The sequence below is a fragment of the Nicotiana tabacum genome, chromosome 7 (genome assembly GCF_000715075.1).
Source record: "Nicotiana tabacum cultivar K326 chromosome 7, ASM71507v2, whole genome shotgun sequence".
NCBI lineage: Eukaryota > Viridiplantae > Streptophyta > Magnoliopsida > Solanales > Solanaceae > Nicotiana > Nicotiana tabacum.
This window is the reverse complement of record NC_134086.1, coordinates 5968068-5993208: the sequence shown is the minus strand read 5'-3', so window position 1 is coordinate 5993208 and position 25141 is coordinate 5968068. Positions and strand designations below refer to the sequence as shown.

General features: G+C 35.9%; 2 protein-coding genes across 8 annotated transcripts; both read left to right on the top strand.

Moving 5' to 3' along the window:
- Nucleotides 1-486: 486 nt before the first annotated feature.
- Nucleotides 487-16635, top strand: LOC107816718 (DNA topoisomerase 3-beta). 7 transcript variants are annotated; one of them, XM_016642467.2, is made up of 15 exons: nt 487-793; nt 944-1000; nt 2049-2152; nt 4009-4102; nt 7808-7907; nt 8485-8725; nt 9906-10068; nt 10157-10276; nt 11333-11412; nt 12339-12617; nt 12954-13122; nt 13856-13984; nt 14122-14334; nt 14913-15092; nt 15613-16635. In XM_016642467.2, the coding sequence occupies exons 1-15, from the start codon at nt 773-775 to the stop codon at nt 16255-16257; spliced, it is 2595 nt and encodes an 864-aa protein (XP_016497953.1). In that variant the 5' UTR covers nt 487-772; the 3' UTR covers nt 16258-16635. The 7 variants fall into 7 exon arrangements, with proteins under 7 accessions (XP_016497953.1, XP_016497956.1, XP_075113012.1 ...); XM_016642470.2 differs by having other exon boundaries at nt 491-793; nt 2049-2177; XM_075256911.1 differs by having other exon boundaries at nt 543-793; nt 2049-2177; nt 4014-4102; nt 7822-7907.
- Nucleotides 16636-20467: 3832 nt separating this feature from the next.
- Nucleotides 20468-23500, top strand: LOC107764771 (cytochrome b561 and DOMON domain-containing protein At3g25290-like). The gene is made up of 3 exons (XM_016583372.2): nt 20468-21256; nt 21851-22099; nt 22879-23500. Exons 1-3 carry the CDS (start codon nt 20636-20638, stop codon nt 23191-23193), a joined length of 1185 nt encoding a protein of 394 aa, XP_016438858.2. The 5' UTR covers nt 20468-20635; the 3' UTR covers nt 23194-23500.
- The last annotated feature ends 1641 nt before the right edge of the window (nt 23501-25141 follow it).

Here is a 25141-nt window from a genome sequence, read left to right as displayed (position 1 = left end):
TTTATTATTATTATTATTATTATTATTATTATTATTATTATTATTATTATTATTGATGTGCGGTGTATATTTTTTTGTTTTTACTTGCATTATTTCTTTATCGCTTTGTTAAGCCTACTTGATTAAAATATTTATCTTTTTACCCAAAAAGGAATCATTTCGATATAATATATTTATGAATGAATATGACTTTCACTTATAATTGATGAGAGAAGTCATTTATCATATTTTTATGAGAATTTCTTTTTAAGACATGTCTTTTTATATTTTTGAAGAATTAACCCAAATAGTTGTCCATCTAATTGCTTAAAATAAAAATAGTCAGCGGGTGTATAATATATGCATAATTCTGTATAATATGTATATAATCAATGTATACCGTCTAAAAGAAGTAAATATCGAATCTGACCGACTATTTGTATAAAAAAAAATTTTTGTTAAAAGGAAAAACATGTTAAACTTCACTATGGCTTACATTTTGTCCCCACTTGTATGTTTCCCAATCTTTGTGGAATAGTGAAACAGGAAAATGTGCTCTGAATAGGGGTGGAAATTTGAGTCCAAACCTGGCTAATATGCCCGGCCAGCCCAGCGATTAATGAGTTGAGTTACTAATAGTGTTATAAATCGCATTGCCTAATACGAGTTATTAATCGCAGTTTATGAATGCGACCAACCATTTGAGATCCAACGCAACCCTTTGGCGCACAGGTCATACATACATATACTTCTAACTCCAAAGTACAGAAACTTTTGCTGCAAAAATAAAAAAATGGCTCCAAAAGTTCTCATGGTAAGAGAGATTCATAACTCCCTTCTCCTTAATCTGTACCCTTAAATTAATTAATTATTATTATTATTATTATTATTATTATTATTATTATTTTAATTCCATTTATTCAAGATTATTGTTAAGTATTTTGGGAATTTATATTTTTTACAGGTAGCAGAGAAGCCTAGTATTGCTTTATCAATTGCCTCAGTTTTATCTGGTGCTCAAGTAATGCTCCTTCCTTTTCTGGGTCTTCAAAATCTTGTTCTTTTGCTTATACATATTTTTTTCTATTGTGAATTTTATTGTTATTCTTTGTTCAGCTTTAGCTTGTTAGAAGTAAAGTTCCAATCTTTATTGTTTTCATTGGAAAATTAATGTAAAAGTTTGCTCATAAAGAAATGATTTTTTTTACACTTCTCCTATTGCCTGTAAGTTTTTGGATAGTCATAGTTGAAAGGAAATTTTGCTAGTGAGAAATTTCAAATTTTGTTTTTTATTTTATTTTTTACTAATTTTTATTCAATTCAACAATGACCGGAAGACTTTAGAATTTGATGGATTGTTATTTGGCGAAAAGATACTGTATATATTAGTGAGAAATGTATATTTTTTGTATATATATATATATATATATATATATATATATATATATATATATATATATATTTCTGTATGTTATGTACAAAAAATATACAAATTTTATACACTTTTGTGGCTACCGGATGTAAATAGATTCGGCCGCGGGCTAAAAGTGATCTTTTCCCTTGTTATTTTTCTGAAGTGAAAAACAGCATTTTTCAAGAAGAAGCTACTGCTAGATTTTTGTTATCTGAAATTTCAGCAGGAATGTGAATTATAAACAAATTCCAATTGTCTAGTGTGATTGAACTACAATTTTAATGCACACGGGTTTATTTTTTGTGCGCTCCTGTAGTGAGCTTTCTGTTCATTAGATTCCTCCATTATCATGTTGTTATTCTCAGCTGAAAGCATTGATTCGGTTGATATGCTTGATGAGATTCTTGTACTTTATAGAAATGTATTGAGCAGTACCTTTTAGGTAATCATTTGTTCTACTCGTTGGTTTGCCTCATTGCCTTTGAGGGGCTGTTAACATTTTTGAATAGAAGTATGTTTTTACCATATTAAGTCTGGTTCCTTTTCACTATTTTCTTCTGTAAAATCTTTTAGCTTTACACCAAGACTAAATTGTCTTCCTTCATTAATTCATGGACTTTGAGTGTTCAAGGATTCTGTTATATATTTGTCCCAGATGTCCACACGAAGGGGTAGTACAGAAGTCCATGAGTTTGATGGGATGTTTCTTGGATCACGTGCACATTATAAAGTGACTTCAGTGATTGGTCATGTTTTCAGGTTTCCTGTTATCCGAGATCATAAGGTTCATTAATTTTGATGTGTTCTTTGGTTCAGTTAGTTGCTGCTGTTAATATATGTTCGTTCAGTTCAACATCCATACTTTTATGTTCTTTGTTGATGTTTTGGTCACTTGGTTTCTTTTTCTCTAGTTTGATGTTTGCCCACTTCATTTCCCTTGAACTCCTGTCCGAGCTCAAAAAAACGTTTGAGCCTGCTTTTTGGAGCTCAAATTGGTAATTGAATATTTGGTCAAGTTAGTTGGAATGAGAGCATCTACCTTCTTCTGGAAATACCCTCTTTTGAGGTAGGTTGAATGTAAAATTGATGAATCATTTGAAAATCGAATTCGTTAGGATGTGCTATCCTATGCACCAGCTACACGACAGATGAAATGGGCCCAGATAGAGCAGAATGGATATAGAGGATTCATATAGATAGTTTAGGGTTGAGGCATAGTTTATCGGTTAAATGCTTGAGTCAAGATGAAAATTCAAAATTCACATCTGCCTCCGTCTGTGACTAACTGCTACTCATTGGTCTCTGTGAAGCATTTCCTTTTGAAAAATTGACACACACTGTCAACTGTAAAAAACTAGTATGCATTGCCAAAGTGACCTTCTGTTTCAATGAATGGTAATATAGATTGAAGCAATTGAAGGCAATGTTGAGGTAACCACAAAAGTGATACTCTTAGAAATTTCTGACGGATAAGGAAAGTAAATGCATAGTTATTTGTTTTCGTGATGCCAACCCTTTTGGCTCCTCAGTTAGGAGTTAGATATAGCTAAAGAACCATGAAGAATAGAGTGCTAACGATGTGTCCTTGTGGCTTTGTATTGCCTAACCTCGTAGATATCACGTAACCTGTCACTTGCCCTCTTAGTTACGCTGTAGACTTTGAAATCCAAAAAAGCCTGTAATATTTACTCTAATGAATAGCCAGAAGTAACTGTCCAATAAGCAAAGTACAGGGGAGTCAGTTATAATAAAAGCCAAATACAGTGGAGTCAACTGTCTAGCTGGAGGCTGGTTAGTGCCCGCTAAATAATTCACAAACTCTGTTCTTCCCTTAGGATATTGAAGTGCTTTATGTGTGCTCCAATCTCCATTATGTCTTAATCCTTTCAAGCTGACTTATCCAGTTACTTTGGAGAAAGGAAGGTTTTGAGGTGCCACCTATATCCATTCTGTCAATCATATGAATGTAATCAATAGAATCTCAACTTGGCCTTTGGATTACAATGTAAAATTACTTTTGCTTAGTAAACATGTAATGAAAAAGTAATAATAATCTTTCCTATCTGTCTAAGTCTCGGTGGAAAGAGTTACCTGGTGGTACCTGTTGCTTGTAGGAGGTAGCAGGTATCCCGTGGAATTTGTCAAGGTGAGAGCAAGCTTGCCTGGAGACGACGATTATCAAAAAATGTAATAATAATCCATGGGTAACATGTTAATTTAGCTTGTCAATAAGACCTGTATTGAGCTTTCAGAAATTACACCAAAAGAGGAAGTCTACATGACTTGTCAAAGAAAAGGAACTATGTAGAGCGTTATCCTAGGATTTTCAAGTGAGACTCTTTTGTCATCTGGATTTACCTTAGCTGGGAGCGAAATTACTTTGTTATCTTTGCATACTGCGATTCTTCCTTCAGTTTCCCCGTAAATCAGTAAGATTTTCATGTGAGTATAATTTGAAAGCTATTCTTTGTCCTTGGTGTTGTGTTATAGTTTCAAACAAGTGGTATACTGAGTCCATTGCTTGATCTGCCAGCAATTTTTGCTTTGTTTTTAAAACCACAATGACTTGATTAGTTCAAGTATTCAATCTGAATGTTCTGTTTCTGATAATCTAGTGTAGATTTTCCAGCCGCTTTTCAAGATTGGGCAAATACAAATCCTTCAGATCTTTTCCAGGCACCGATACTTAAGAAGGAATCAAACCCGAAGGTGGTACTAATCCTTGTTCCTATATATTAATGTTACAGTGATTTTTCCTTTTGAATGGCTCTTATCATATCTTTGGATATCTCTATACAGCCTCACTACCTTGTTTCAAGTATTATAAATCGCTCCGTGTTAGTGAAAATTTGTCTTTCTTTTCACTTCCAGAAATGCTGGGATCATAAAAATAAAAGTGGATACAAAAGTATCTTTGTTTACCAATTATCCGGTAACAAAATTGGGTCACTGATACGCCTTAGACATATTTTCTATGTACTTAAAACTTGTGCTAATTTCTCAACTAAAAATTACCTTGCAACTTTCATGAGGATTATGTATTGTTCTTACTCACGGCTCTTTCTTAGTTGGGGCAATAGAACTGGGAAAAAAATTGATACCTTAACAAAATCATTGTTGAACTACTTACGGAGAATGAAGAGGTTGATAAACGTGCCCTTGACTAAAACTCAAATCGCTTTCATTAGGAGTAGACAATCGTTTAGCCACTGAAATTCTTGACACAAAGGAGAGATAATGTAGGATTCTGTCACGATCCAAAAACCGACCCGGTCGTGATGGCGCCTATCGTGAAACTAGGCCAGCTGACACAACTCCCGAATTAACCATTTATCAATAAAAATCATTGTTAAACCTTTAATTAATCAAATATCTCATAATGTAAGTCTAAATGAACAATGCGGAATAAATACACAAGCCCGACATCGGGGTGTCACAAGTCACGAGCATCTACTAAGGTCTGAATACAACGAAGAGTCTAAAAATGTACTAAATACAATCTAAGGAAAACAAGAGGGAGAAGAGCAGGGCTGCGAACGTCGGGCAGCTACCTTGCTAACTCCGATGACTCTGCCATTGAGCAATCAACACCTGCTACCAGGTTCAGAAATACCTGAATCTGCATACAAGGTGCAGGGAGTAATGTGAGTACGCCAACTCAGTAAGTAATAAAAGCTGAGCAGTAAAAAAACACGTAAGCCACGTCATAACACTACAACAAATGTAGATCATTTCCAAAGCAATGCACAAATCATTTACTTCGTAAATCAAGCTCAGTTTCAGTGAAAATCTTTTAAAACAACTTTCGATAGTTTCAAACGAGTGATAAAACAGTGAGTATAAATGATAGAAAACGTAAACAGCTCCTCGGGTAAAACATGTATCATAAACCGCCCCTCGGGCATAATATCAACAGAACCAGCCCCTCGGGCTACCTCACAATCACTCGTAATCGGCCCCTCGGGCATAACATGAATCAAGAACCGCCCCTCGGGCAAACATGGATCAACAATAGTCCCTCGGGCAACAATAAGAATCAACCACAGCCCCTCGAGCTACATCACATCACTCACACTAGGTACCCGCACTCATTGGGGGTGTACAAAGCCCCTTACGGCCCAAGCGCAATAACAAGCCATCTCGTGGCATAATCAAACAGGCTCTCGGCCTCATATCAAGCCACCTCGTGGCATAACAAATCAGGCCCTCGTGTCGGGTCATGACACTCGGCCTCATAATCATGAATCAGTACAACACTGTTGCGGCGCGCACCCTGATCAAACAGTATCCTCACAACACAGGCCCTCGGCCTCACTCAGTCAGAAATCTCTCAAGCCACTCGGGCAATAGTAAAACATGATGCTCAGCCCAAAATATCATTTAAAATATCAAAAACTGAGTAAATATGGTTGAGTTATGAAAATAGTAGAATACAACATGACTGAGTACAAATATGAAGTCAAGACAGTGAGGAATAGTAGTAAAAATCTCCTAAGGGTCCAAAACAGTTGGCACAAAGCCCAAATATGGCATTCGGCCCAAAACATGGTAATAACTTCCTAAACACAATGATATCAAACAGTTTTTAATCAAATACGCGACTTAACAGTCATACGGGACGGACTAAGTCACAATCCCCAATGGTGCACGACCCCACGCTCATCATCTAGCGTGTGTGCCACCTCAAAGTAGCACAACGATGTGAAATCCGGGGTTTCATACCCTCAGAACAAACATTTACAATCATTATTTACCTCAATCCGGTCCAAACTCTAGCCCGTGATGCCCTTGCCTCTCGACTCGGTCTCCAATTGCTCCAAATCTAACCAAATACAGATTTATACCATCAAAATATGCTAAGGGAATAAAGCCCACTCGAAAATAACCAATTTACATCAAAAATCCCGAAATTGGCCAAACCCGACCCCCGGGCCCACGTCTCGGAATCCGATAAAAATCACATCAATAGAATCCTTATTCCGCCACGAGTTCATTCATACCAAAAAGTACCAAAATTGGACCTCAAATTGCCCCTTAAATCACCACACAAAGCTCTCCAATTAACTAAGCCCTAACCCCCAATTCACCACTGATTTTCCCTTAAATTTTCATGCTAACAACGATAAAAATCACCATAATAACGAGCTTAGGAACCAAGGACCTTACCTTAATGAATTCCTCTGAAAATCTCCCTTGAAATTGCTCCCAAAAGCTTCTTCCCGAATGAAATATTGAGAAAAAAATGGTCAAAACCGCGAAGGGTGGAATTTATAGTTTCTGATCCAGCAAAACCGCACCTGCGGTTAAATGGTCGCACCTGCGGACCCGCACCTGCGGACCCGCACCTGCGAGATTCACTTAAAACTCCAAGACCACATGTGCGCAAAGAAATCCGCACCTGCGCAATCGCAGGTGCGACCAGGACCTCGCTTCTGCGGTCCCAGCCTGCCCCTCTCCTGGCCGCTTCTGCGGCTCCAATATCCGCTTCTGCGGGTTCGCACCTGCGGTCCCCTAGTCGCAGGTGCGGTTATGACAGCAACTGAAAACTTCAGCTGCCAAACCCAACTCAAAATCACCCGTTAACCACCCGAAATCACACCGAGGCCCCCGGGACCTCAACCAAAAGCACAAACAAATCATATACCACTATCCAAACTTATGCCAATCTTCGAAACACCTCAAACAACATCGAACCAACCAAATAACATCAGATTCAAGCTTAAGGTTCCAAGAATCTTCCGGATTCCGCTTTTGATCAAAAAGTTTACCAAACCTCGTCCGAATGACCTGAAATTTTGTACACACGTCACATTTGACACAACGAACCTACTGCAACTTCCGGAATTCCATTCCGACCTCTATATCAAAATCTATCCTATCAACCAGAGAACACCAAAATTCCAATTTCGCTAAATCAAGCCTAAATCTACTCCGGACCTCCAAAACGCATTCCGATCACGCTCCTAAGTCCCAAATCACCTAACAGAGCTAACCAAATCATAAAATTCAAATCCGAGATCATATACTAACAAGTCAAAACTTGGTCAAACCTTTCAAATTTTAAGCTTCAAACTGAGAACTGTCATTTCAAATCCATTCCGATTACCCTGAAAACCAAAACCGACAATTTGCATAAGTCATAATACATTACACGGGGCTAGTCATGCCCGAGAACTGGCGAGCGAAGTGCAAAAGCTCAAAACGACCGGTCGGGTCGTTACAGATTCGTCTCTTTATCAACCAGAAGTTTATCTGGTTCGAGAAATAGTGTGCATAGTATCTGTCAAATATAAAGTCAATTTGCTAAAATTAACTCTATTATGTAAGTTTCTCTTGCATCTTGTTCTGTTGATCTGGATTTTTATTTGTTTTCATGTTTAAATAGCAAGTGCTGACTGACCATCCGGATACAAGGCTCATATTTGTAGGCATCTAAGCCAGGAAGCTCGTGGTTGTTCACATCTGGTACTATGGTTGGATTGTGATCGTGAAGGAGAAAATATATGCTTTGAAGGTAATGTTTGATCGTGACATTATTATTAACTGCAGCTAGGGATAAACGTACTACAATGGAGAAGCTCATAGATTGACTAGGCTAGGGATAAACGTGTCAAGCACATGTCCATTCCTCAGAGGAATGAGCTGAAAATGAGAATTTAGAGACTTAAACATGAACTGATATGGTAGATATTTAGTGGCAAAGACTGGGAAGCGGAAAGAAGTAGAAAGATGTGAGAGAAAAAAGTACAGATAGTGAGGCTAGGTGTGATGTGCTGCTGTAACAGAGTTGAATTCTAGCATTTAATAAGTGGTATTTAGAGATAGTGAGAGGAAGCGAAATAGGCAATCACATTCTACTTTGAATCATTCTTATTCAGAATGCCAAATAAAACTGCCAAATATTCTACGATATGAGTATATATGTCTATTTGTCCAAAAAACTGATGAACTTCACTCTGCACCGATATCACTTGATAGAACTTCCAATAATCCATCCACCTTTTGAATCTTTGTTAGGTTGCTTTAGTTCTTTTATTTTTAAATTTTCTTTATCATAATCTTTCTTCTTGCTTTTATACTTATTGGTTTAGTCATAGAATGCACTGGATTTCACACAAGTGATGGTAGAAGAATATACCGCGCTCGATTCTCATCTGTTACTGAAAAAGATATTCTGAAGGCAATGAACAGCCTTGTTGATCCCAACAGAGATGAGGCATTGGCAGTAGATGCACGTCAAGAGATTGATTTGAAAGTTGGAGTTGCATTTACACGTTTCCAGACTAGCTATTTCAACGGGAAATATGGAAATCTTGATGCAAGGGTTATCTCGTTGGTTCTCTTTACCTTCTTCCTACTGTTTGCCTATCACATTGCACTTTTATCTTTTAACTGAATTTTTAGTGTCTGATTAGGAGAAATTGCTTGTCATAATCATAAAGGCTTTGCCTATCATCATAGCTGCTGTAGCTTCTGCTCTATGCTGATTGTGGGGTCTTGAACATGGTATATCCTTTCAAATGGCAAACTTTCTTCCATGCGTCACAGAAGAGCTCCCACATTGTATTCTTTTGGTTATCTGTTGATTGTTTAGATAGCATGATGATCTGCCTTTTGACTTTATTTGCCTTTATCTTTTGGGTTAATCACACTGATGGTCATTCAACTTTCACTTTATTGCACCGCAATCACTAAATTAGTTTTTGTAACGAAAATGTTACTCAACTTTAACTAAGTATCACAAAAAGTCTTTAAATTTTCGGCAACAAAAAATGTCACTCAATTTTGCTTAAGTATCATAGAAAGTCTCTAGTGGTTGCACCTCCTTCTGTGGTTTATAATTAGTGACTTTGTTTAACACTTAGGCGAAGTCAAGTGGTTTTTTATTACAATAATTTACTAACTTCCTGTGTGATGCTAGGCAAAGGTGAATATCTTTTCCGTTACCAAAAAAAAAAAAGTTAGTAACTTTGGTGTAATAAAATGAAAGTCGAGTGACCATTCATGAAATTAACCCCTTATTTTCTCTGAGATTGTTTGTGCTCCCTGTCTACTTTTGTGCTTAAATCATACTGGTAGATAAAAAAAAAAAGGCAGCCCGGTGCACGAAGCATCCCGCGTTTACGCAGGGTCCGGAAAGGGCCGCACCCCAATAGGGTGTAATGTAGGCAACCTACCCTAATGCGATTCCACGGCTCGAACCGTGACATATAGGTCACACGGAGACAACTTTACCGTTGCTCCAAGGCTCCCCTTCCTTGGCAGAGAAGTTCTAATAAAAACAACCTTGTTCTTTACGAGTTATGATTTGCTATTATATAGCGATTCTTCAACTTTCTTATGCTGTATCAGTTTGTCTGCTCCACAAGTCTGTCAGTTTCACCTTCGTACTAATGTCAACCATCATTCGAAATAGCTTTTACATGTCAATTTTCTTTTTTGCTCCTTTCTACTCCTTAGCATTAAAAATCAAAATTATCTCCTTTCTGAATGAATCGCTTTATAATTTCAGCTACGGGCCATGTCAAACTCCTACACTTGGATTCTGTGTGGATCGTTACCTGCAAATCACTATGTTCAAGCCAGAAAAGTTTTGGATGCTGCATCCATACATAATGTACAAGGGGTATGAACTCAAATTAGAATGGGAACGTGGCAGGTTGTTTGATGCTGATGTAAGTTCCTCCTGTTTGACCTTTTGGGAGGTTTTGTCCCAAGATATCAAGTCCATGCCTCTGTTGCTAATACCTTTTCAATTGATAGGTTGCTGCAATGTTTCGGAACAGACTAATGGAGGACGGGACTATGAGAGTTGTTCGTGTATCAGAAAAGCTGGAATCTAAAGGTCGTCCTTCTGGTCTAAACACAGTAAATCTTCTAAAGGTTGGTAATTTAGGCTTTCTACAAATTTTATACTTAGGCTTCCAATTTATTGAGAGATACTTAAATTTCTTGCTTTGTTTTTGGTATACAAAGAAAACAAATCGCCTTGGATAGATTTCCTCATTGATGTATTTTATTCATTAAAACGTGCTATTAACAAGGTAGGAAGCATTTGCATGCTTAAAAGTTGTCAGGAGAGAAGTCAACCAAGATTTTTTCCGGACTTCTGAACCAAATATATGAAGCTAAGTTTGCCAAAGTATTCTTTGGTACTCAAAAAATTCACCAGTTACACACCTTCAGATGTGGTGCTAGCAATCTTGGCTTTTCTGAAAGTGAAATGCGTGGTAACTTTTATTTGTTGCTCCTTCCACTTTTGGCACCAACAACATGTTATCTTGCCCGCTATCATTAGCTACAAGGTGGCTTACTGTGGCCTAAGAAATTCTTTTATTGGTTTTGGGGTTTCATATTTGTTAAAATACTGGATAATTTGCACAAAGAAGCCAACTTGGCAAGGGTGTGGATTGCAAGCAATCCTTTTTAAATGTGTGCCTATGCTTAATGTTTTTACAGAGTGCTGACCTGTCAAAATTTGTATCTTAAGTAGCATCCCAATCACTTCATGCTAATTAATCGTCTATGCGTTTGAAGTGGTCTACAATCTACATCTGCACCTTTAAAGTTATGTTTGATTAACATTGTAACTCCCAGGTGAATGTAGAAATGTTTCCTTTTAATGCAATTGTGGAGAATGTGTAATCTAAAACTGTTTCTACCTGGAGTCATTGTTCGTGATGTTGCCGATGTTGCCATCTTCTCTGCTCTAGACTTTCAAGTAATTATATGCCCTTTTATGTGTTCAAGAAACGAAGTTCCATCTTTGGATTTTCATGTGTAGGGTCCATATTTTGTAATCTTTGTAAAATTTCATACTTAAGTCAATACAACTCTGAACCCTTGAGACTTTACAGATTCTTTTTATGATTTATATGTATTTTTATTGCACTTACTTTGGATTTAAACCTTCTGGTTCTGATTTTTGGCAAATTCCAGGTAGCTTCAAGTGCACTGGGCTTCGGTCCTCAGTTAACTATGCAATTGGCTGAGCGTCTGTATACTCAAGGTTTTATCAGGTTTTCCTCTCTGTTTTCTCACTGTAGTGTTCTTCTCTCACATTATTGCACTTTTGTGTTTAGTATTTTCCCCTCAAGTTTCTTGCTAGAGAAAATTTAAGAACTTGTCTTTTTCTTCTGGATACAAGAATATGCACATATGGGATTACTTGCTCACTAAACTTCACTTATGTTGTATTAACACTCAGTGATTAAGTTCCATAAGTTTAATACTGCACTAAAAGTATATAATACCTTTGCTGTATCACTAGTGTACCTATGGAACTGATGAAAGCGGCTATGCTCTAATCTTACTTTTCCTAAAATGGTGGGTTTTGGTGTATTTCAGAACATCGATATGGTTCATTTGTCTTCATTCTTGTCTTGCTCCCTTGCAATCTTGCAGTCTTCACATATTATACTCCTTTCCTTGTCGGACTAATGAAGACAGGGCACTTAAGTATTCATATGTTTTCGTCTTCTTTTTGCTGTATTTTTGCACTAGCTTGGTGCATGTTTCCTTCTGTTCTTTTTATTTACAAAACCTCAGCGTTGACTGATAAAAGAAAATTTTGATGATGTTAAAATGATTTTTAATTGGTAAGAGAAAATTCAGAAGAACTCACTGAGAGGTGCAATCCTTTATAGAGAGAATTAAAATTTAACAATCAGAGAAGGTACAAAGAAGTGCTCATTTACCCTTTGTTGATGAATTAAATAGTGAGCATTTACAGTTTGTTTTATTTTTATACCAAATTTATTCAATTCCTCAATTGGAAATTCAAATTTCCAGTTTCCTTTCAGTGAATTCTTGTGTGACTTTGCATGTAATACTAAGCTCATATATGAGTTTGACATTATGAAACATTGTACTTCTTGAGCTTCCAGTGCAGTTTAGAAAATCATCCTTTTTCTTTTTGGCTTTTTTCTTCTTTTTGTTACTTCAGCTATCCACGTACAGAGAGCACAGCATATCCTTCTTCGTTTGACTTCAGAGGAACACTAGTAGCATTGGTGCATAATCCTGTATTTGGGGGTTATGCGCAAAAGCTTTTAACTGAAAGTTATAATAAGCCGCGGGCAGGAACTGATGCAGGTGATCATCCTCCAATAACTCCAATGCGTTCAGCTATTGAGGATAGTTTGGGGAATGATGCATGGAAACTGTACCAGTATATCTGCCAGCATTTTCTGGGAACTCTCTCTCCCGATTGCAGATATAGAAGGTTGAATTTTTATTTCTTGATGGACGTCTTCGTAATTCCTCTTGCTTTGGGCTTATCTTACATATCCTTTAAACTAATCCACGACTTTGGGTAACTCTAATCCTGGTTTCTTCCTAGATCATGTCAAGCAGCTCTTTTATGTCTTCACATTATAGATTTCAGATTCAAATATAGCTTTTAGGTTTTTTTTTATCTTGCTACTAGCACAATACGTGCAAAGGGCAGAGGACTGTTACTGACAATTCGAATCTTGGCGCTATTAATATAGTTGTCTTTCAAGATACTATATTTCTGGCTGAGAAGTTAAGTCATATGTACAATTTGATATCTTCTCAGGATAAAGGTTGAATTTGAAAGTGGCGGAGAGCAATTTCAGTGCATTGGGCAGCTTGTCACAGTCAAAGGATTCACCTCTATTATGCCATGGCTGGCTATTAGTGAGAAGAATCTTCCTGACTTTGCTGAAGGAGAGAAAATCGAGATTTCTAAAGTTGATCTAGATGAGGTATCACATAATCTGTCAAATTGAACTTCTCATTTGTTGTTCAGTTCTGGAGTAAAGTGACAGTCTTTGTACTTCAGTACTACTTATTGTCCCATTGTTGATTCTTTTGGTTCGAGACAACAAATGCAACAACTATGCCTCAATCCCAGGCTAGTTGGTGTTTGTTATCTGAATTCTCAGTATCCATTCTGCTCCATTTTACCGGCCACTTTATTCTTTCTTCTGCTAGAAATTGACTGAACATGCTGTATTATGACAAGGTGGGTTGGTAAGCACCCTCCACTTCTAACCAAGAGGTTGTGAGTTCGAGTCACCCCAAGAGCATGGTACCCCAAGAGCATGGTGGGGAATTCTTGGAGGGAAGGATGCCGGGGGTCTATTGGAAACAGCCTTTCTACCCAGGGTAGGGGTAAGGTCTGCGTACACACTATCCTCCCCAGACCCCACTAGTGGGATTATACTGGGTTGTTGTTGTTGTTGTTGTTGTATGCTGTATTAACTAATAGAAATAATTGACTGAACACGTTGTATTAGCAAACAGAAATAGTCCAAGTGTTTTTTGCCGAAATCTTATTTGTGAATCTTGTCGTCCATAATGAATGCGCCTGTAGGTTCAGTATTTAAATTCAGAATGTACAATGTGCTATATTTTAAGACGATTACGTGCATATGGCGAGGGGTTTCCAATTTCAGCTTCGTTTTACTTTGGTTGTTTTTGCTTTGAAACTTTTAGGGGAATACTTCGCCTCCAGATTACCTCAACGAAAGTGAGCTGATCTCTTTGATGGAGAAACATGGTATTGGAACAGACGCGTCAATCTCTGTGCATATTAACAACATATGCGAACGCAACTATGTCCAGGTTTTGCTATATGCATTGTTTTCCGTTTCTGGCTGCTGTAGACGGTCCTGTCTATTGCTTTGTCTTATGGTTCCTTTGACATGAAACTATCTTCTATTAGAAATTAGGCGTCTGAGTTTGTCCAGTTCAAATTGCAGGTACAAGCTGGGCGAAGATTGGTTCCAACTCCTCTGGGCATCAGCTTGATAAGAGGGTACCAATGCATAGATTCTGATCTCTGTTTGCCTGACATACGAAGTTTCATTGAGCATCAGATCACTTTGGTAGCTAAAGGTCAAGCAGATCATTCAATGGTTGTGCAGCATGTACTAGATCAATTCCGAAGGAAGTTCAGCTATTTTGTTAAGCAGGTATAGGATATTAAGCTACATCCCCTCTGCTGCCATGGAAAATGGTTTTACATGATCTCTCTTAAATGAGGGTTGATGCCGCTTTCATTATTCCCAAACTCGTAACAAGCTGATGTTCACAAATAGCTGATGATGCTTTCTTTCTTCCCTGACTCTGTAACAAGCTGATGTTCACTGATAAACAACTTAATCATACTTATCAAGAAAGAAAAAACTTAATCATGAGCTCCCAAGTACCTCTTTTAAAACTAGCGATGAAAATATCACCTCGCAGTTGTGGATATTCCCTGCTGGTTCCTATTACTGTTTATTCTGAAAAGTTACTGGACGTGAAATATCACACAGATGCTTAGAAATGAGTGCTTTGGGTATAAGAAAGTTCCTTTTAAAAATTAAGTGGAAGTAACACTTCACAGTCTTAAGTCAAAATCTGGATAAATTACTGCTATTGACATTAGAATCTAGCTAGCATGTTCTGCATTTTATCCCCTTTTTCACTCATCTTCAGCCTAAAAATTCTCTTATTGCTATTATCTAATGCTAATTATCCACTGAGCCTCGTGTCTGACTTCATGTAGATTGAAAATATGGATGCATTATTTGAAGCACAATTTTCACCACTATCTGACTCTGGACGTCTCCTTAGCAAATGTGGCAAATGCTTGCGGTATATGAAATACATATCTACTCAGCCATCTCGACTGTACTGTGGTACATGTGAGGAAGTTTATTACGTACCTCAGAAGGGAACAGTCAAGGTAAATATTTATTGTTATAAAGTTACTTGCAACCCTACTAAACTTAGAAAGGAAAAACTAAGTATTAATTATGCCCTTTTATGGTGAAATTCGAGAAGTTGGCAGTATCTCAATCAGTCAGTTTATATCGTATGGTACAAATTTTTTATCACGCTTATTCATCTCAATAATAGAACTTAACGATTTGATTGTTTCTCTTTTTAGTTTTGGTAAGTCGATGAATTAGTTTTCTTGTCTGCATGCATATATATAGAGAGAGATATTCTTGCGATAATAGACTGTCTTGGCCCCATCTCTTGCTGCGAAAAGAAAATGCATTGAGTAAATAACTTCAGCTTATTTGACGTGTCGTGCCAAACCCCAGTGAGCTATAACTTTTGTCTGTGTTTCCCTTTGTTCTCGAGAATTACCCTTCTAGCATTCTTTCACAGAAAGAGTTTTCTTTCAATTAGCGCTTATTGTATGACTTAAACTCAAATTTTATGACTAAATATAAAACTTCTTTTACTTTTTTTTCCAGCTGTACAAGGAGCTTACTTGCCCCCTGGATAATTTTGAGCTGTTATTATGTAGCATGCCAGGTCCAGAAGGCAAGTCATTCCCTCTGTGTCCTTATTGCTACAACTGTCCCCCATTTGAAGGCATCGATACATTTTTTGGTGCTCCTAAAACCGGTGATTCTTCCAAGTTGGGGAAGGGAGTTGGAATGCCTTGTTTCCTCTGTCCACACCCCACATGTCCGCATTCCGTGATTGCACAAGGCGTTTGTGCTTGCCCAGAATGCAGCGGTACACTTGTTCTTGATCCCGTCAGTGCTCCCAAATGGAGGCTTTGCTGCAACATGTGCAATTGCCTTGTTTCCTTGCCTGAAGGCGCTCATCGGATTTCTACAACTCAGGATAAGTGTCCTGAATGCGAATCAACTATCATAGAAGTCGACTTCAACAAGAAAACAACTCCCTTAAAAGATGGAGCGACGCTCCACAAGGGATGTATTCTCTGTGACGAGCTGCTGCATTCACTCGTGGAAATGAAACATGGAAGATCGTTTTCTAGGCATGGAAGGAGTGGACGAGGTAGAGGAAAAGGAAGGGGAGGTTATCGAGGAAGAGGACGGGGCAACAACAAACAACAAGACCCTAAAATGAGTTTCCGAGATTTCTAAAGCGATGTTCTATAATCCTAGAAGAATTCTTGCATTATGATTTCTATTTTCCTCATAAATTTGATATCATTTTGGAGAAGTAGGAACATATGCTGTTCTTCAAAGCATAGTACCAACTCGAATGATGCTTTATTTTGGGGAGGTTATCTGCATTTGGGCTTTGACTAATGTAGCGTAAGGACTGTCTAAAAGGGGGAAGCGCTCCCTATCGGAATTTTTTCTATACTTGTGGTTCGAAACCGGGACTTTTGGTTAAGGACGGAAGGATTTTATCCATCCCGCTACAACTCTTCTTGGTCAATATTCTACATATGTAGTAAGAATGAAACAATAGATTAAAGTTTATGTTGCTTTTATAGAAAATAGATTTACCCAAAATTTCTTTTGCATAATTAATTACTCAAAGGGAAAAAAAAGATATGTAGGAGCATATTAATTTGTTTGTTACCCTGTAAACTTACGTGCATCACAATTGAACTTCCAGATTTCCATAGTAATCTAGATAATAATCTTTTTTTCAGCTTATTAATAAGCTATTCAAGGCAGTGGCGGACGCACGTGGTGGTAAGCGTGTTCAACTGACTTCGATTCATCAAAAAATAATACCGCATATATGTATAAATTACGATTAAAGCTGCGTAAATTTTGTACAAATATTTTATTTGAAATCACTTGACAATTACTATTTTACGACTAAAATTATGTACTTCTAAGATTGAACCCGCTTGCACAAAATTCTGGGTCGGTCACTGATTCAAAGTTAACATTACTATTTGAGTTGTAAAAGTTTCCTAATATTTTATAGAGCCGTCGATATGGACTTGGCCCGTTGGGCCAGCCCAACCCGTGATTTAGTAGGGTTGGGCTAGAATTTTTGGAGCCCGTTTAAAAACGAGGCTTTTAATCCCGGCCCGAGTAAGCCCGTGGCCCGTGAAGCTGGGCCGGCCCGGTCCGTGGACCTAATAAAATATTTATTTAAAATATATAAAAAATAAAAAGTATACTGTTATTAGAGATGGAAAGTCAGAATTGGATCTTTACTAAGAGGAAAACTTGATCTTGAGAAGTTTTAAGAGATGATGTTGTCATGTATTGGAAGGACCATTCTAGAAAATATCCCGATCTTTCAATAATGGTGCGTGATGTACTTAGCATTCTTATTACCATTGTACCATCAGAATCAACATTTAGCATCGGTGACGTGTTCTTACAAAGTACAAAAGTTGCATTTATTATGAAAATGTCCAAACACTTGTTACTACTTGAAATTGGCTGCACAGGTTTTTCCGAACTCAAACTGGTAATATTTTTTATGTGAATTAAATATTATTAATTTTTAAAATTTAATTATTTTTAATATTTAACTAATTAATATTGCATATGAATTGTAGATGAAAGTGAAGATGTTAAGACAACCTTGTCACAAGCGGATTCAAATGTGTTTGATGAAGATGATGTGTTGGATATCTCATAAGCATCATGAACGTTCTCTTGAATAGTTTGTTTTAAGTTTTGATTTTTACTGAATGAAATATAGTCATGTCTTTTACTTTTTTAGTATTTATTGTGATATATTGGAACAATATAAAAAGTTATTAAGTTTTTGCGAATTTTTTCCAATAAGAGATTTTTTAACTTTTAAATAATTATCTTTTTTTAGGTCAGAACTTAAAGAAAAAATATAAAATTATATTTTTAAAAATGATGTGCCGGCCCGTGGGGGCCCGTGGCCCATATAGGGTTGGGTTGGGCTGACCATTATAAGGCCCATCAAAATGATGGGCTAGCCCAGCCCAGCCCGTCAATTGCTAAAGCCCACGTGGGCTGGGCTGGACTAGCCCGACCCGGCCCATATTGACAACTCTAATATTTTATTTGAAAAAGAATCAACCAATGAATATAGGGTTAAACTTCATTTTATTTTTTAGAAATTTTTTATATTTTGCGTGTAGAAACTTTAGAATTGGAAATTAAAATGAAAGACCTTGTATTTCATCGCATTTTATATAGTCAACACCTTTCTCCACTCAAAATACAGCCCAAAACTTCATTTTTCTTTCATATTTTATTTTGAAAATATGAAAAAGGATTAGCGAGTTTGTCATTTCTTTTGGAACCGACCAAAAAAATATTGTTACCTATAATGTAACGGAGCGAGTATTACTTAAGTTATATTCTTCAAAGTTCTCCAATTTTAGTATGCCAAAACATAGTCATTTGATCCAACAAAACTGTCTTTATTAATCATATATATTATCATAATCATCATTTGATGCCTTTTGTAATTATAATAATCTATTTGACAAGAAAATGAAAAGATGTGCAATTTAATAAAAAACAATTGTGTAGATCGTTTGCATGGGCATTAGAATTTGTCAAGAGCATTAATAGAGAGAATCCAAAGTAGCGAAGTGCCAAAATATATAAAAAATAACTTTATCTTTTTGAATGTAGTAAAAAAATAAGAACTAATGACACATTTTCTCTTTACACTTTTTTTCTTTATGAACTCAATGATTAGTCGAGTTTAATTATGTTTTATTTATTTTGAATTAATCAAATTTAATTATGTAATTAGTCAAGTTGGTATTGGACTAAATAAAAGTGTTCTTATTTTTCAATTCAACATGTAGAAATCACTCAAACCAGATTACACGTCATATATTCATTTGTTTGGTATATATAAATATCGGAGTTTATTCAATAAACAGTGGGATATTATCCTAAAAATTCCAAAATTTTCTTGCATATTATATCTCAAACTATATATGATACAACAAACAACTTGACTCATTTCTTTGTTTTTTTTAGCTCCATTTTATTTGGAAGGATATTGAGGAGTCTTGTGGTCCAATTTTGAGACAAGAAATGATGGTAACATTACATAGCATGGGAATCTTATAATTATGTCAACAATTTGGAAAAGGAAAGTAATTGGGTGAAGAGAAATGATAATATAAAATACTTAAATAGATTAAAAAAAATCAAAAGAAAGGATAATATGCAAAGGATAATATGCTTCATAATATCTGCAAAATCCTTTCCTTTTTATGGAAACTTGAGAGAGAAAAGGAGAAACAAAAAGAAGAATATCGCCGTCGCGTTGTGATGGACGGATAGGATCCCCACCAATAATCACAGCTTTCAAGTTCGAACTCTCTAAAATGAAAATAAAATCTTAATAGGAAGTGCTTCCCTATTTAGTGGGCCTTATACAACACGAATCTGAATTAATAAAAACTCTAATACAATATCGGATACCAGATGGAAAAAAAATTGAAATTTTTTCCCTCTCTGTTTGGTTATGTACATAAAAAGAAAAGGAAATGAAAGATGAATTCTCTTTATCTTGGGCCTACATGTCAAGTTGAATGAGGAAAAAATTAAATTCCTTTTATCTTAAATCGAATGCTCTTATTAAAAATCAATTTGACAAATTTATACTGTTAATATATACAAGTTAAAATTGTAACTTATATACATTGATTTTATATTATACTGTAAATTTGCCTAGCGTAATAGATTACATAGCATATGTTTCAGGTTATTAATTTCATAAATTATGAACAGTTATTTTTAATTATTTTTATATCCATTTTTAAAACCACTACACTTGCTTTCATTTCTTAAAGTAGGAAAAAAGAAGAGCACTCCAGTGCACTAAGCTCCCACTATTCGCAGGATTCGGAGAAGTGTCGGATCACAAGGGTCTATTGTACGCGGCCTTACCTTGCATTTCTGCAAGAGATTATTTCCATGACTCGAACATGTGACCTCCTGATCACATGACAACAAATTTACCAATTATATCAAGTATCCATTTCAAAGCAAGAAAAAGACCAAAAATGAAAAAGAATCCAATCATGTCACCTTATAGACAAGAGGGGTTGTTCTGATGGTAAGCAACCTCCACTTCCAACCAAGAGGTTGAGAGTTCGAGTCTACCCAAGAGCAAAGTGGGAAGTTCTTGAAGGGAAAGATGCCGATGGTCTATTTGGAAACAGCCTCTCTACCCCAGGGTAGGGGTAATATCTGCGTACACACTACCCTCCCCAGACCCACTAAGTGAGATTATACTGGGTTGTTGTTGTTGCATGTCACCTTATAAAAAAGGACCCTACTCTGCCTTATGAATATGGTAAGGTAAAAGTCACACTCCCAAAGTCAATTTACTACTATATAAGTCTAGAAATTGCCTTTATATACATTTGCTACACTCCAACATTATATCTCCCACTTGTAGTTGGTAACCACAAGTTCTCATTCCCAACTATACTATTAACCTCCACCCCCACCCACCCCCAACCCCACCCCACCCCAACCATAAAAAGAAGAAAGAGAGAAGATTGTTATTCCAATAATTTCAAGAACATTAGACATGGGATTGTATCAAACATGTTGTGTCATCCTATATTTTATGTTCTTGATTTTGAAACCTGAATTGTCATATTCCATGTCATGTACATCACAAAAGTTTACAAAGAACATATTATATGAACATTGCAATGACTTACCACATTTGAATAGTTACATCCATTGGAATTACAATTCCAAGGATTTTACCTTCAATTTAGCCTTTGTAGCTACTCCTACTAAACCTGATGGTTGGATTGCTTGGGGAATTAATCCAAATGCAACAGGAATGGTTGGTACACAAGCGTTGATCGCGTTTAAACAATCCAATGGTTCCATTGTCGCGAAAACGTTCAAGTTAAATTCGTATAAATCCATCGTGCCAGGGGAGCTAGCGTATCGCGTTACAAATGTGGAGGCTATGTATAGTAATGGAATGATGGTAATTTTTGCTAGTGTAAAATTACCTGAAGGAATGACTGAATTGAATCAGGTTTGGCAAGTAGGAAGTTCAGTCTTGAATGGGACATTCCCTGGAATTCATGATTTTCAGCCTGAGAATTTGAATTCTAAGGGAAAACTTGATTTGATGAAAGGGAAGAGTATTAGCAATGGTTCTGAGGATTCTAGGCTCAAGAATAGAAATGTAAGTTCTTCAACAAGTACAAATTTCATTTCAATTTTTTCTAACAATAGTGTGCAGATCAGTTTGTCCGCACTATCATTGTTTTATCGAATATCTGTTATCCCTCACCAGCACAGGTATTAGTGACTTTCTCATCAAAGTTCAATCTACTGGATTTGAACTTTGGTCGCCTATGACTTTTACCCCACTTTAACAACCACTAGAGTGCCAAGAAATGCCAATTTCATTTGGTTTGTTAGTTTAATTTTTTATTTTATTTTTATATTTTTTTACATCACATTCCCCTTAAAGCAGAGGCGGACCTAGGATTTTAACGCACCGGAGGAACAATATTTTGTTCACTAGTGGCCCTTAAAGGCTTTTAGTATTCAGGATATCAAGTGATTTAAATTAACTATTTTCAAGGTATACATACAAATATATTCAAGATTTCTGCCGAAGTTTACAGGGTTCGGTGACCCCTCAACATAACAGATAGTCCGCCTCTACCTTGAAGTGCAGTCTTTTCCTCGACCCTGTATGAACGCGGGATGCTTCGTTCATCGGTTTTTTTTTCCCATATTTGCTTCTGATATTTGAATTTATGGTGAACAGATTCATGGAATTCTGAATGTTGTGAGTTGGGGAATACTATTTCCAATTGGAATTATGATTGCAAGGTATCTAAGAACATTTGCAGATCCAGTGTGGTTTTATGTTCATGTTGCTTGTCAATTATCATCTTACACTATTGGAGTTGCTGGTTGGGCAACTGGTCTGAAACTTGGAAATCAATCAAAAGGAATTGAATATACTTCCCATAGAGATTTTGGTATTGCCTTATTCTCTCTTGCAACTCTTCAGGTATACTTTCACATTAAAATTCTTTAACTTCTTTATCTTTAGTTTCTTTAATTTAAAGGAGACTATCAACTTTTGGATCTAAACTTAAAAAAGAATTAACCAAATAGTTGCCCACCTAATATGTTAAACTAAAAATAACTGGCACATGTATCATTTATATATAATTCATGTATAATATATGTATCATTAATGAATAATCTATGTATACCGAATAGAAAAAGTAAATATTGAATCTGGCCGGCTATTTGTGTAACAAATTCCTAAAAAAGGGGCAAGTGCATAGATAACCGTTTTCAGGGACACTGTTTAGAAATTAGCTATTACTTTTTGTCATGAAATTTTAAACTAAAAATCTCAACTTCAGGACAATTTAGGACATTTTTGCCCGATAAATTGAACTGAAAAAGCAATTCAGGACGCACTGGCTAATTCCTAAAAGCAATTCAGGACGCACTGGCTAATTCCTAAATAGCATCCATTTAAAGCAGCTACCTGGTGTCATTTCTACAAAAAAAATATGGCAAACCCCCACTTGTAACTGAATCATGAAGATCAATTTAGATAAGGGAGTGTTTTTATTTACTTATAATGGTAGTATTCGAGTCAGTTTGTGCACTTTTCAACTATTCCACCAGGTATTTGCTTCCTTCCACCAGCATAGATAGGTAATGCGTAACTCTACTAGCTAAGAGTTACACAGATGAGAATAAATTACCCGGCATTTTTTGTTTATATTGAAATTTGAATCCTGATCCCATAATTTCGACATAAATTTGTAGGTGTTCGCGCTATTTCTGAGGCCAAAGAAGGATCATAAGTACAGATTTTACTGGAATATGTATCACCATGGAGTTGGATATGGTGTGCTTGTTCTAGGAATCATCAATGTGTTTAAAGGTCTTGAGATTTTGCAGCCAGAAAGCAAATGGAAATTGGCTTATATTATTTTCCTTTCAATTCTTGGAGGAATTGCTCTTATTTTAGAAGCCATTACTTGGACAATTGTACTTAAAAAGAAGCCTGGAAAATCAAATAACAAGCTTTATGATGGCCAAAATGGTTCAAATGGAAGACAACAACCTCTCACTTCTTGAAGTAGTTCTCCCCTGTGCGCGAATTCGGATTTAGTCAGATTGCAATGCAGATGTCGTATACCGAATGGAAAACCAGAAAACAAAGAAGTAGCTCTCTCCTCCACATATCTATAGTACAATTTTGAGATTGATTTTCTGGGTGCGGTCCTTACGCTGTGTGAATGTGTAACGTTTCGTGTATCGAGCTGCCTTTTTCATATGTGCTGTATTTGTTTTCATGTGGTTAGCTGAATACTAATTTATTTATTTAATTTGGTTGCGACTGTAATTTATTTTGATATTTTCTTCTTGTGTAGAAGCCATGCTCTATGAGAGTATCTTTTGTTGTTTTTTTGCTTCTTTTTAATATTTATTAATAATATGAAATGATTGGAGTTTAGTTGCAAATATAGCTATCTTTAATTTCTAACTGATCTTTAATTTCCTAAAATATAATAGTCACTTTTCTCAGTGATCTTTGATACAAAATCAAAAGCAGAATTATCTTGCAAATGTAAAATGCTAAGATAGGAATTTTACCAACGAATAACTATTAAAATTCTAGTATTTTCAGTTAAAAGTCTTATGCCCCAAATTTTCTTTTCGAAACTAATTCAGTTCCTTTGATTTTCTAGTTTTTCCTTAGATTTTCTTTTTCAATCTTGTTTTTTTCTTGGAAATAACTAATAATCTATTTGTTTCAGTTTATAGTGATCCTATTTTCTTTTTAGTATGTTAAATATGATTCTTTTCTAAATTCAAAAATAAATTAACTTACATTTTTATTATACTTTTAATAGCAAACTTTTATAATTATTAAAATATTACTATGATATATTTAAAATATTCCAAAAGTGTTTTTTTATTTTCTTAAACCCCGTCAGCTAAACAAATTCACCAACCAAAAATTCAGGGTGAAATTCAAAAATAGCCAAATTTACAATTGGTAATTGAAAAATAGCCATAATTTCAAAAGTAATCGAAATTTAGTCACTTTTTATGTAAAGATAAATCTAAACAACAATACTGTTCAAAATTCGAAAATATTCCAGCATAATATGTTGGAGTTCGAATTTTTTACATGTAAACTTCCAGCATAACATGTTGGAATTTCATAATGTGCCGGAGTTCTAATCTCCAGTATATTATGCTAGAACTTTCCGCGTTGCAGCAAAATAATTACTATTTTTCGATGACTTTGCAAATGCTGACTATTTTTCAATTACCAGTTCGAAAACTGACTATCCCGTGTTATTTTAACAAAAATTCACATGCAAACTTCTTTGCTTTTCTGTTTTCTTTACGTGATCATAGTTCATAATTCGTGCCTTCTGTCCTAACTTAAAAAGTTTGTACATCAAAAATAAAAGAATTAATTACCACGCTAATAGGTTTTAGGGGCTAGGTGAAAGTGTAATTACAACTATGAAACCTCAGTTGTAGCTTCTGTAGTTGGTAATACTGAAGCTAACAAATAACGTAAAACATAATTATATATTTCTGCAATTGACTGTTTTGAGGACAAATGTAATTTTTTTTATCAATAAGTAATCTATAAACATAGATTAAGATTTTATATAACGTTTAGTTTCAACTCTTGTCAAAGTTTATTGTGAACTTCTGTCTATATATCAAATTGACTTGGTGTTACTTTCCAAAATAAATCTACTTTGACACAAAAAATAAATAAAATAGGAACTTTGACGCAACAATAAAATTATTTTTGTGTGATTTATAGGTGATATTTTGAGCGTAGAATCAGCTACTAACGACTTACATCAGGGTAGATTGCCTGCAAAATATCTCTTGGAGCGCGACCTCTCACGAACCCCTACGTCAACGTGGAATGTTTCGTACAACGGATAACTACAACGACGACGACGACGACGACAACGTAACAACAACAACAACAACAACAACAACAACATATTCAGTATATATATATTCACATAGGATTTTGGAAGGATAG

Coding starts and splice junctions, on each gene's coding strand:
- LOC107816718 (XM_075256911.1), top strand. CDS start 773: ATGGCTCCAAAAGTTCTCATG. Junction 10,277..11,332: donor ACACAGTAAATCTTCTAAAG/GTTGGTAATTTA, acceptor GGCAAATTCCAG/GTAGCTTCAAGTGCACTGGG. Junction 13,123..13,855: donor CTAAAGTTGATCTAGATGAG/GTATCACATAAT, acceptor TGAAACTTTTAG/GGGAATACTTCGCCTCCAGA.
- LOC107764771 (XM_016583372.2), top strand. CDS start 20,636: ATGGGATTGTATCAAACATGTTGTGTCATCCTATATTTTATGTTCTTG. Junction 21,257..21,850: donor CTAGGCTCAAGAATAGAAAT/GTAAGTTCTTCA, acceptor TATGGTGAACAG/ATTCATGGAATTCTGAATGT. Junction 22,100..22,878: donor TCTCTCTTGCAACTCTTCAG/GTATACTTTCAC, acceptor ATAAATTTGTAG/GTGTTCGCGCTATTTCTGAG.